Genomic DNA, 12,769 nt, shown 5'->3' with positions numbered 1-12,769 from the left:
TAGACTAAAGTAGCAACCTACAGCATAACTCATTGAATCCATGGCAACATTATACTTGATTTTCTCTTCACTATCTTGATTTTGCTGCCTTATCCAAGTGTTTTAGTAGCCTAAACATAACATTAAGAAGGTCACTACACACAAAACGCTGTCTACAGTGTCAAAGTCCTGTGCTTTGTACATTCCCCCCTACGCTTCCTGCATTGTGTCCTGGATCTTACCATTGGATATGCAACAATCACATTCCTCCTGAACATATTTGGTAACGTCAATTAATAGTATGCAGTTTATAGGAGACAGTGTGTGATTCAGAAGCACAGATACTGATGCATCTCAGTGAGTAGTGGTTTTATTAATTGTGGGGACTTTGTCTTCACCTTAGAGTCCACAACCTTCCCCAAACGATAGCTGCTTCTCCACGGCATATTGTCTTTTCCTTCTCTTCTCGCCTGTCTCATGTGTAACTCTTTGTCCTGAAATGATCAGATTGGTCTCTGTTAGTGTTAGTCTGTTAGTAGAAGTTCATCATATACAAACACGTTTTTATATTCTGCTCTATTTGGCTAGGAAGGAGTAAAACTTGTTTCTCCATGTTGTGTGCTGGCTTGCAGTTTAGCTTTACTTTTTCCACGTACAGCTGGTAGTTTATGTGCGCGTCAGTCTGTGAAAAACTGATGGCTTGTGGGGTTTCTTGGCTGCCAGTTTTCTACTGATCTGAGTTTGCAGACATGAAAGACAGCAGGAGCGAGGAAGTGCTGGGTGAGAGGAAAGGAGGGAGGAAGGAAGACGGATAAGAAGGTAATTCCCAGCCATGATTCAGTGTTTGATATTTGACCCGCAGCTCTGATCGATTCTTCTTCTTCTCCTGCGTGAAAGCAGCTGGTGTGTCTGGCTGTCTACTACCACTTCATCCTTTGTAAAAGTTCACTGTCAAACAATCTGTGATGGGTTGGAAGTGGAGCCGGTGGCGTCAGTTCTGGCAACTTTAGCACCGCATCTCTGTCTCTGTGCACGTGAGCATATCCACCACAACAATTAGCTGTTTGACTTAAGGATGTATCCGTTTTTATATTTTAGCAGAGAGGATGTTTTTCTCTGAAATGGCAACTTCTTACCCAAAGGCTTCCAGCTGTTCTTACTGCTATCATTTCATATCACTTTCTATTATAGCTTTTGTTACATTTAAACGTTATATTTCCCACTAAAACACATATAAATCACTAAATAATTTTACAACAAAGAAAGCAAAAAAGAAAAAACAAGCACATTCAGACAGCTTTATCTATCCCAGAAGGGCAATTCAGTTTAACAGTCTACCCAGACCATACACAAACTCACAGACAGCAGCAGTCACCAGTATGTCAGAGACAATAGATAAGTGAATAAATAAATGAATAACTCAGTCTACGGGCAGAGATCCACACTGACACCTCATGTTGCCCCGTGCATACTGACTCACACCAGGACCAGGCCAAGAATAAAAATTCACAATATAAATAAGTAAATGATAATAAAACATTAGCTACACTTACCATTTCTACATTCAATGAAGAAAAACATATTAGTGTAAACCGACTATTGTGGTTAATGAACAAATATAAGGTATTCATTCAAAAAGGCTACTATCAACATTTAGCAGCGTGATAGCAGAAGGATTGAAGGCTTTGTAGCGCTGGCCTGAGGGCATTAAAGTGAATTCAACATCCTTTTTTAAATTTTTCCAGTGCCAAACCACCTCATCTGCCCTTTATATGGGGTGATGGCGACGCTACAATGATCAAAATTACATGATTGTTAATCTGAAAATAAGGCTGACTGGAGAACAGTTGAATGTGGATATACCAGGGCTTGTGCTTTAAGTGTGTTGGAGTAAGAAAACAGCCAAACTACATTTAAAAAAAATCATAGTGAGCAAATATGACTCTAGTTTTAGGCTGAGTCTGGCTGCAGCCATGGAGTGACCCATTTTTTCTTTAAGTCAATCTTTGCGTGTTTTTCTGTGAAGTGATTCTGAGACACTTGATCGAGTTTTCTACTGACAGCAGCAACATCACTTGTCGAGTCCCACATCAAATCCAGTTGTGCCATAACTGTGTAATCTTTACTGCTTGTGGTCGCGCTTTGATGTTGGTTGTGTGTCTGACATCTTTAAGCCTGCCTGACCCCGCCGCCGTGGCTCGGAAAGAGAGCGAGAGAGAGCAAGAGAGAGAGAGAAAGAGAGAGAAATGGTTAACAGGCCATTTTATCTCTGTGCGTGTTGTGTCCTCCAGTGTGTGAATGCGTTCAGCTGCAGCTCTCTGATTCACTGCTCAACAAAAGGAGTCCTTACACAGGCGGCAGTGTCGGGCCCGTCCAAAACAATTTGGGTCACACTGAGAGAGAGAGATACGAGGGGGTCCGCCGAGACTCATTGTGGGGCGTATAGTGCGCAGTCCGAGAGACTTGAGAGGAAAAGAGAGCAGCGCAGACAAAAGTGGAAAAAGTGGAGGAAGGAGGAGAGGGAGTGGATATCAAAGAGAAGAACAGAAAGCGTCTTTGGATTCTATAGGGGGATGTGTGAGGGGAGAGATGGGAAATGAAGCATTCAAAGCAATTTAGGTGAGAGAAAGATAGAAGAGCGGGGCATATCTAAGTGGTCCTCTAAGTTTAAGAGAAACTGAGTTAGGTACAGCCAGGGGGTGATAAGTGGCTTCTATTGAATCTCAGACAATTGACAGAGATAGAGGAGAAAGTGAGAGAGAGAGAGAGAAAGAGAGAGAGTTTGGAAATTAACAGGCAATAGAGGGAAATGAGCAAGAAGCCCTAAAAGGCAACAAAGGAATCACAAAAGCAGAGAGGGATTGAAATGGCGGTGAGTGGGAACAGAAAGGAAAACAATGAGATGAGGGGAGGAAACTTGGTGTGGAGATGAAGAACGGTCAAATAAATGAGTGATAAAGCAAAAGAGCAATATGCTGCAGACTCCACTGCTGCCAGAGGAGGAATTTTAATTAGGAGGTGAAGATGGATAATGTTGTTGTGGCTGTTGGTATTTCGCTCTCTTTCTCTGCTCCAGACCGTGGAAATGAAGAGCACTCTGAAATGTTATCCGTCTGGTCCTGAAGGGATATCTCACATACACACACACACACACACACACACACAGATACAGAGCACCTTGGGATTCCAGAGGTAATGTCACACGGATAGCCAGCCAGATAAATGTTATCAGTTCCCCTTCTCAGCTCCAGTCTGTTACCTGCAGGCATCCTGTGTTTTATAGCAGCTGCAGTAATGACACAATCCCAAACTATTACAAAAGAAAATATATATGTGTGTGTGTGTGTGTGTGTGTCTCTGTGTGTGTATGTTTGTATCCAGAACATGAATATGGTTTGGCAGCAGGATGAGGAATGTGACTTGACAGAAAGAAAAACATCTCTCGGCCCAGCAACCTGCTTTAAAACTCCCACTGGCTCAGTAGCATGTGTGTGTGTGACGTGCATGTACCTGCAGACGTCTTTATCCACTGACAGCAAAGTGCGATCCAGGTCTCACACATAGGGACCAATCTGCTCTGTTCTCTCTATTAGAGTAAATATGAGTGTGCGTGTATGTGTGCGAGAGAGACTTTGTATGAGATTATCTTCCTCTCTGCTTTATATGACTGTATGAATTCGGTGTATTTGCATGTGAGTAACGGTGTTTTTTTTTCCTTCTTTTGTGATTTCTAACACTATATCCAAGAATTAGAAGTTATTATTGCAATACAAATTGTTGTGATTTGTATTTAGACGTGACTCTTTTGATACTCAAAACCTTTGCATGATGATGTGTCACAGCAAACAACGTTTCATAGGGGTGGCCACTGAAAATCTGGGGTGGCACACCAAAATCAAAAGCCAGAACTGAATTTAAGGAATTCTATGATGCTGTTGTAGGCTAGTTGAAAATAAGGATTGATATACTTTGGTTGTCCTTTTCCTTAAGGAACAGTGTGTAGGGGGGATCTATTGGCAGAAATGGAATATAATATTAATAAGTATGTTTTCTTCAGTGTATAATCACCGAAAATAAGAATTGTGTTTTTGTTACCTTAAAATGAGCCGTTGATATCTACATAGGGAGCAGGTCCTCTTCACTGAGTCCGTCATGTTGCACCGGCATGTTTCTACAGTAGCCCAGAATGGACAAACCAACACTGTTAACTTTTCCCGCTTGGACCAGAGTTGGTAACGTTACTCGCTGCTGCTGTCGCCGCTGCTCTCTCTCTCTCTCTTGCTTCACCACTCACTTCCTACGTACACACACACTCTACAACTGCTCTTTTGAAAAGACAAATATACAGCTTTAATTTGAAGGGTACATTGATTGTAAGGAACAAAACATGTACTGGGAGCAAGCCTACTCAAGTTTAAAAACACCACACAGAGGCCTCCAATATTATGCGACTCACGAGGGGTGGCCAGCGATTGCATCAAGGTGGCCGTGGCCCCTCCACCCCCCTCCGTGGCCCCGGGAATGCTAACAACCTCCTTCTGCATTTTCTATCAGCCACGCCAAAGCTGGAGCGTTTTGGATTGGAAGGCTCAGCACGAGGTGAAGGAACGGCTCTTGTCCTTCAGGCACATTTATCAAGCTCTCAAAAGAAACAGAATGGGGAAAAAAATATGTCAATCACATGCAGGAGAGAAAGAGAAAGGAAGACTGAGATTGACAGACAGAGCCGCAGAGGGAGACAGGCAGAGGCAGACCCTGTCAGTCCCACAGGGGCTGAAGAAACCAGGGATATGTTAGGCAGCGACGGAGGCTGGTTTATACTTTTAATTAGGGCTACCAGTAAATGTGTTGTTCAGTTTGTGTTCTCTTTGGGTCGCAGCATGGAGAGTTGCATCAACATGCATGGCGGTGTAGGATCAGCTTTCTTTTGGAGGAGTGTGATCACGCATAAAAACACAAACACTGGAGTAGCTGAATGGTTACAGCACATGTCATGTAACCGCAACGTCCCGGGTTGAATTCAAGCCTTCGGACCTTTGTTGCATGTCATACCTTGCATTTTTGAGATTCGATACAGTATCACAAAACATGGTATATTTGATATTTTTGATATTTTCTTACACTCCTAGCGAAATACCCAAAAAATAATAATAAAAAAAAGATTTGGAGAAAAAAAAAAACAAAACACAAAACACACAGATTTATCTGCGCCGTGGACAAAATGGCAACAATCAAGTGGCCTCTCACTGCAAACAGACCTTTGTCCATTGGTAGTGTGTGTGACTGTAAGTGCACAGTTTCCCGCATGGATAAGATCAATCATCTGAACAAGAGCACTAAATGGTGAACAGATAGAGATGACAGCAGACAAGGAAACTCCAGTGTATGTGTACTGTATTTGTATTTGTGTGTGTGTTTATGTCAGATTGGGTTCCTATGGTAACTGTCAAGAGATAGCAGCTCCACCTCTGGATATCACTCTACTTTGTTTACTCAAGGAGAAGAGTTGGATAAGAAAAGGAAAAGAAGGACGCAGAGAGGAAAAGTACACAACAGAAATGAAATGAGAGTTTGATAAGAAGCAAAAAAAGAATGTTTTTTTCTTCTCTGATGACGCAGCAGATTGACAGCTTCCCCTTCTCCTCATTATTTTGTGTTTGTGTGCGTGTGTGTGTGTGTGTGTGTGTGTGTGTAGCCTGCACTGACACAGAGCTCCACAGTCTGGCTGCCAGACTAAAGGACTGGTTCGGAGTGCTCCACCTCGACGCCACAGAGACCTCAAATCCTCTGACAGCTTTGACTCCGCACTGGACGTGAGTACATCCCCCCACAAAATGTGTGTGTGTGTGTGTGCAGCCCTTTCCTGTTGAACAGCCACGCTTTGGTCAGTCCTCATGAGGGCGCCTGTTGACAGCAGCGACCCCGCTCTGTCCTCTGTAATGTCAACATGTCTGAACACACTGTCAGCTCCTGCCAACCCCGCACACACTCAGATACTCTCAGTGTGATACTTGAAAAAGATAAAAATGTAAGTGACCTGGACACGTTTTGCACTTTCAGAAATGTTCAACATCCAAGAATTCCATTATCTATTTTTTCCCCTCTCTGTCTCTTTTCTCCTCTAGGACTTTGACACCAGCATCTTGCCCATCTGTAAGGACTCACTGGCTGGATGTTCACAAGCTTGACATGAACTTTGACCTCCTGCTGGACCAATCGGAGCTGAGTGCCATTTACTGACAAAGTATGAGCTGTGCATGAAGCCCCTCTTCAACTCCTGTGACTCCTTCAGGACGGCAAGCTGTCTAACAACGAGTGGTGCTACTGCTTCCAGAAACCTGACGGTGAGGAGGGGGAGACAGTTGAATAAAAAAAAGGAAACCTTTAAAATAAGAAGGACAAAAGACAATAATAGGATTAAACAGTAAGGCTGTCCAATCGATATTAAAAATATTATATATTATAAAATATTTAATCTGGATTAATTGCATGATTGTCATAGTTAATCGTGATATAATCACAAATTAATCGCACCATTTTTTATCTTTTCAAAATGTACCTTTAAAGGAAGATTTCTCAAGATTTAATATTCTTATCAATATGGAAGTGGACATATATAACAATATGCTTGCTTTATGCAAATGCATGTATATATGTATTATTGGAAATCCATTAACAACACAAAACAATGTCAAATATTGTCCAGAAACCCTCACAGGTACTGCATTCAGCAATAAACAAGTATGCTCAAATCATACAATGGCAACTGCACAGCCCAACAGGCAACAACAGCTGTCAGTGTGTCAGTATGCTGACTTGACTATGACTTGCCCCAACTGCATGTGATTATCATGAAGTGGACATGTCTGTTAAGGAGAGATTTTCATTCACATATCTTGAGGTCAGAGGTCAAGGGACCCCTTTGAAAATGGCCATGCTCGTTTTTCTTCGCCAATATTAGGCACAAGTTTGGAGCGTTATTTAGTCTCCTTTGTGACAAGTTAGTATGACATGGTTGGCACCAATGGATTCCTTAGGTTTTTCTAGTTTCATATGATAGCAGTATCTTCACTCTAGCTTCAAAAGTGAGCCCGCTACAACCACAAAATCGCAGGTTGCATTACTGCGTTAAAGAAATTAGTGGCATTATAACAAATTTGTGTTAACATGTTATTATCGCATTAACTTTGACAGCCCTAGTAAACAGTAAAACCAATTTGAGGCTAATGCACAAGAGAAAAAATGATGAAAATGTAATAATAATGTAACAATTAAACCAATAAAATAGATAAATATCACGATGACTGGTACCAATTATCTGTAAAATGCAAATTTTTACTGAGACTGTGGTCCTTTAAGCGGATGATGGATTGAGGAGGATACAGAAATAGATTCAGGCATGTCGATGTGAGGACAGGAGGATGCATTGAGGAATGAACAGGTGACCAATATAAGGATAATCAAATAATATGTTAACTAGAGTAGATGGTAAGACAGAGAAAGGAAGCCATTTTCAGTTAAATTATGCTGGTAGAAAAACAAGCTCTATTAATGAAACTGTTTTGTGTGGCTCTCTGTTGTAGGACTACCTGCCAAGCTGAGAAGACCAGGATCCAGAATCAGAGTCGAAGGAAGAGCCTCATAGGTCAGTCTGGATGATTGACGGCTGTCAGCCACTGATTCCTGTCTGAGAAAACCAACATGTCTACCTTTAATGCGAATAAACACACACACTAGCATGAAAAAATCTTTAATCTCTTTATAAAGGAGACCTAGTATGTTTATTTTCAGGTGCATACTTGTATTTGGGTTTCTACTAGAACTTGTTTACAATGCTTTAATGTTCAAAAAATTACTTTTCTCATACCGGCTGCGCTGCAGCATCTTTTTTTACTCTTTGTCTGAAAGGCTTTGTTTGAGCTCCTAACCCTCCCCGCCCAAAAAGCCCAGTCTGCTTTGATTGGTCAGCTGGCCCAATGTTGTGATTGGTCAACATAACCAAACTCTTTGGACTCCGTTCTATCTCCGCTCGATCTAGCTTTGTTTGAGGGCGTGCTGAACTAGCCGCTAGGCAGGTTTTATGCAAATGTATTACTTGGTGACATCACAACGTTACGGAATAAAAGGCAGTGCTTAAAGCGAGTTGTTTCAGGCAGTTCAGGAGCAGTGTTTCTGTTGGGGAGAGTAACTCCCTTTGGCGTGAACTTTGAGCTTTGTAACTTTGCAGACCTTTTACATGCACAAAAAAATATATAACTCACTAAAGGGAATGGAAAAAGCATAATAGGGCCTCTTTAATAGTTTAATAGTTTCAAGCAGAGAAAATCAATCGGTGGCATAAAACACACGGTACACACACACACTATAAAGCATATCCTGACATTTTGTACACATGTCGCCTGTCCCCTCCGGCAGATCGTTCACAACAAAACAGAATGAAAAATGAGCTCGGGCTGGGTCAAATGAAGGTAACACAACTAGGTGTGTGTGCGTGTTATTGAAAATGACTGCTTCCCTTTAAGCAGGATGTATGGTCGTTGTCCCGCAACCTTCACAGCAGTAATTGATTGTTGATCTCGCTCCGCAAATGCACAAGAACCGTGGTCACTTTCATGTTCTCCACCCTCTCCATCACTTGCTTTCTCTAACCTTTTCCCCCTTCCTCCCTCCTTTCCTTTTTTTTCCTCTCCATCTTTAGGCTCTTATATTCCCCGTTGTACCGAGGAGGGCTACTTCAAACCGACCCAGTGTCACGGCAGTACCGGCCAGTGTTGGTGTGTGGACAAATATGGCAACGAGATCGCTGGCTCCAGAAAACAAGGCAACCCTAACTGCGGTAAGACCAAAACACACATGTTCACTTATAGCTAAACAAGGGATTGGGCTCCCATTTGTCTAGCTGCCTTTCAGAGTAAATGCTCTGATCCAGGTGGACTGCTGTCTGTCTTTTATCTCCCTTTGTAATCTGCTGCTGCTACAGATGAGAGAGACTGCGGAGCTTCTCTTTAAAACATAACGTACTGCTGAAACACTTACAACACCAACTTTATCCCAATTCTTTGCTCAGTATCTCTCCCTGTCTCTTTATCTTTACCGGTATCTACGCACCAGTAATCATTTAGGAAATAGATAACATTAGGCGTGCCTCCGGATCCAGTCTGGCTGGTGTACTATCAGTCATGTGTCTGATTCTATCTGCCTCTGATATTCTGCTTATGTAGCTTTGATAAAACGCCAGCGACTTGCAAGTCAAGTCGGAAAATCCGTCACAGTTGTCAGCAGAGAGCCGTGTCAAAAGATTTGTTATAAACATGAGTTCGTAGCAGTGACTGAGTCGCACCTTTTTTATAGGAGAATAAACGCTTAAGCTGCTGGCATCCAAGAAGATGCATTTAGACAAAGAATATATATAATTAAGTGCTTTGATGTGTCAAAGACATAGTTAACAAGCCAGCGGTGGAAATTCAAAGGGAATGGTCAAAAAGCCAATAGAAGCACTTTGCTGCAAATCAATGGCCGAGGGATTTCATTGTGGGAAAAAAAAGAACAATAATTAGCACGAAAGAATCCAGGCAGATATACTGATTACCAATCAAACAGCCAACGCTCAGTCACAGATTACGGCTCACACGAATGCCAGTCTAGTCCAAAGCCAGTAATTGCAGCTTCCAATATTGATGAGGTGTCTCTCCGGTGCCACACACACACACACACACAGACAGACACACACGCACTGACAGCAGCAGTCCTTTGTCTCCGCTTTAACAAGCTCATCTAACTCTGGCTGAGTGGCCTCAGGCTGGAGCAGTCTGGAGTTCTCCCATTCGGCCTTGCATAGCAAAAAAAACAGGTAGCAATGCAGCAGCTCTCCGCTTGATAGCCCAAACACAAGGACACCAAACTGATTTTAACACTGTAAGTGCCACTCAACCAGAGTATACTTATACCCAGGTGTAAATAGGTTGTTTTGAACTGGGATTTTGAGGTTTCCCAATTCCACAAAATGCTGGAGGCAGCAGCTGAGATAATGACTCCTGTTCACACTGTAGCTGCACAGGATGCAACATTAATGCCAAAAAACATTTGTTTGACATCAAAATGTTTGCAGGTGTAGCTTGATGTAACTGCCAGACACCACTGAAGCTGATGAGTTGAGTGGAGGAATGATGGACGGGATTGTGTCACCTTCTTCTCTTCTTCTGTGCTACCATTTATTTTCTGGATAGGAGAACAGAATACTGTATATGTATACTGGTCAGTCATGACTATGTGAATATAATTGTAGTTTATAGTCGCCATGGTCGGCGCTGGAGACTAACACTACATGTCCACCAGATCTGGCAAGGACGCTAGGGGACACACTGCTCCACTCAACTGGCCGCTCAAGCGGTGACATATCCTATCGTGGAATGTACCAATATAATCAATGCCACTGCTGAATCTTGTTTCATTTGGATTGCCTACTTTGACAGCTTGGTCCAAATTTTGTGAGCCAGCCGAGTCACGCTGGACGGGCTCATTTGCATAAAGTTGAGTTTTTCAACTATGCAACTATGCAAATACAGACCCTCTCCAACTCGCCACTGATGGGAATATCATTATTTTTTTAATTTGGACCTCATGATGTTGCTAGATGAAAAGCGAAGAAATCACCAAAGTTATTGCAATTCATGCCAAATTTCATGGTAATCCATCCAACTGTTGTTTAGGCATTTCATAAAAAACACAAATGGTTGTGCCAGCTAGACGGCTCAATCTGTGCAACCATGAGCCGCTGAACCCACACTACTTGATCTATGGCAGGTGGAGACGCACAGTATACAGACTCTGTTACACATGTAGGGATCTCACTGTGCTTCTAACCCGTCTGTTTGTCTGTATACAAACTCCTCCCTACAGATGAGGACCAGGAGACATCGGGGGATTTTGGCAGCGGCGGCGCCGTCATTCTCCTCGACGACCAGGAGGAGGAGCCATCACAGAGCGGGCGGAGCCGGCAGAAGAAGAGACGGGGCCGGATTCACCCCAGAGGAGCCATCGAGGACGACGAGGACGAGGACGACGACAAGGATGACGAGATTGGCTACGTTTGGTAGCTCCGCTCCATTTTATTCTGCCATCAGCCGACCAGGAAACTCAGCACAGATCTGAAGCCATTCCAATGTCTCTTCCTCCTCCAGTTACTTTGGCAGCAGCAGTCCACCTTTTGGCTCCTGAACTTGCTCTTGTGATCCCTGTCCCTTATCCATATCTCTCTCTTCAGTGAACCTCATCCGATCTCTTCATTTTCAAGTGTTTCGCTCTTTCCTCAGACGGAAAACAGAGAACCTATTATTCAACAACAACTGTCAAGCTGTCCACTTTCTGCCTCTACCTTCACCCAAACCTGATCTTTAACCTCTTCTATCATGGACTCACTTCTCTATTTCCTCTATAACTCCCTCTATCTCTATCTCTGTATGTCCATGTCAGAGCCTCTGGTCAGTCTGTGAGCCCAGATACATTAGCTGATGTACTGGATGTAAATATGTTTCCTCCAGGAAGGCCAGATTGTGGATTAAACCCTCCCTGTACTTCCATCAGCGGTTTCATTCTCATGTTCTGTGTTCCACCGTCGGGGCTCCTTCCAGTGTTCAAAGATGTTCCCACACCACGTTCCCCGGCTCTGAGATGCTCCCTCACCCTCTCTGTTATTTCACGGAGGATTGTAAATTATTTACTCGTTGATCTTGAATGTCCCAGAAAGCCCAGGAAGCAATGAGATTAATGATGTATTGTCGTTGTTGTTGCATGTTTCTCATCGTGTTTCTGTAAAAGAGAGATTTACCTGGCCAGGTCTAAGCTCTATGCATCTCAAACAGAAAGTGATGCCTATTTGGCTGCTACAATACTTTGTTGCTATGTCGATGCTGTCTAGTGTCTTTTTGGTTCTTCTCCCAATCTCAGGAGGTAGGAAGTTGCATTGCAGAGCGATAGCAGTGTAGAAAAGCGAACTGCGAGGGCCTACAGTCCAAATCTGCGGCGTTTCAGCCAGCTATTCTTTTACTAATTGGTGAGTAGGGCTTCTGAGGCTGTTTGGCTGTGCATATATAGACACTAGAGGAAGAAGCTGCTCCTGAGCTGGGAGGACACATGAAGTTCGGGCGAGCAGAGACGAGGCTCTGTTCTGCCACCCAACACTGGATATGTTCGTGATTTAAAAATTGAAATCCTCACAATGTCAACTAAGTGAACTTTTATTTGTAACTTTGAAAATTTAAGTAAAGTGACACTTTGGGTGTCTTTTGAACCTTACAGGTCCGTGTCCATGTGTCTCTTGTTCTCCGATGATGTACCATTTTCAGCTCGTGCCTCGCATTTCATCTTTATTTCATGATGAAACAAAAACACATCTCTTTCCTTACTGTGAGACCACAAACACATTTATATGAGTTTCCCGTGCTTTTTTTGGTTTCTCTGCAGTAGAACAATCAAAGCCCTCCATCAATCCTGACCTTTTCCAACCTTGAGAGAGCAGCCTCTCCTGTTAGAAGCAGACATAAATGGTAGCCGCAGAAAAAAGGAATACTCTTATCACTTGCCTTTGAGAGAGGTGAATCACAAAGCCAGCAGTGTCCAAAAGAACATAAAAGCTTAATGAGTGTTTTTGTAATATCACTGGCTAATGGGAACAACTGACCCCACTGGCTTTAAACAGCCCGCTCAGCACTTTGAAAACACATTGTAACAACAATCGGAGGCTAAAAGGACGACCGAATCTTCTGTCTTGAAGCAGCCTATTCAGCAGTTC

At 42.9% G+C, this 12,769-nt stretch overlaps 1 protein-coding gene across 1 annotated transcript in view; it reads left to right on the top strand.

Annotated features, from left to right (window-relative positions):
* spock1 (SPARC (osteonectin), cwcv and kazal like domains proteoglycan 1) overlaps positions 1-12,273 on the top strand; it is a 112,437-nt gene extending 100,164 nt beyond the window's left edge. The window contains 9 exon segments of the mRNA XM_037780298.1: positions 5,675-5,746; positions 5,749-5,792; positions 6,105-6,151; positions 6,153-6,214; positions 6,217-6,267; positions 6,270-6,323; positions 7,562-7,624; positions 8,678-8,815; positions 10,879-12,273. Of these exon segments, the coding sequence (XP_037636226.1) occupies positions 5,675-5,746; positions 5,749-5,792; positions 6,105-6,151; positions 6,153-6,214; positions 6,217-6,267; positions 6,270-6,323; positions 7,562-7,624; positions 8,678-8,815; positions 10,879-11,075 (728 nt within the window). The 3' untranslated portion in view covers positions 11,076-12,273.
* The last annotated feature ends 496 nt before the right edge of the window (positions 12,274-12,769 follow it).

The sequence above is a fragment of the Sebastes umbrosus genome, chromosome 9, assembly GCF_015220745.1.
Source record: "Sebastes umbrosus isolate fSebUmb1 chromosome 9, fSebUmb1.pri, whole genome shotgun sequence".
Classification (NCBI taxonomy): Eukaryota; Metazoa; Chordata; class Actinopteri; order Perciformes; family Sebastidae; genus Sebastes; species Sebastes umbrosus.
The sequence above is the reverse complement of the archived record's forward strand: the minus strand, read 5'-3'. Positions and strand labels throughout refer to the sequence as shown.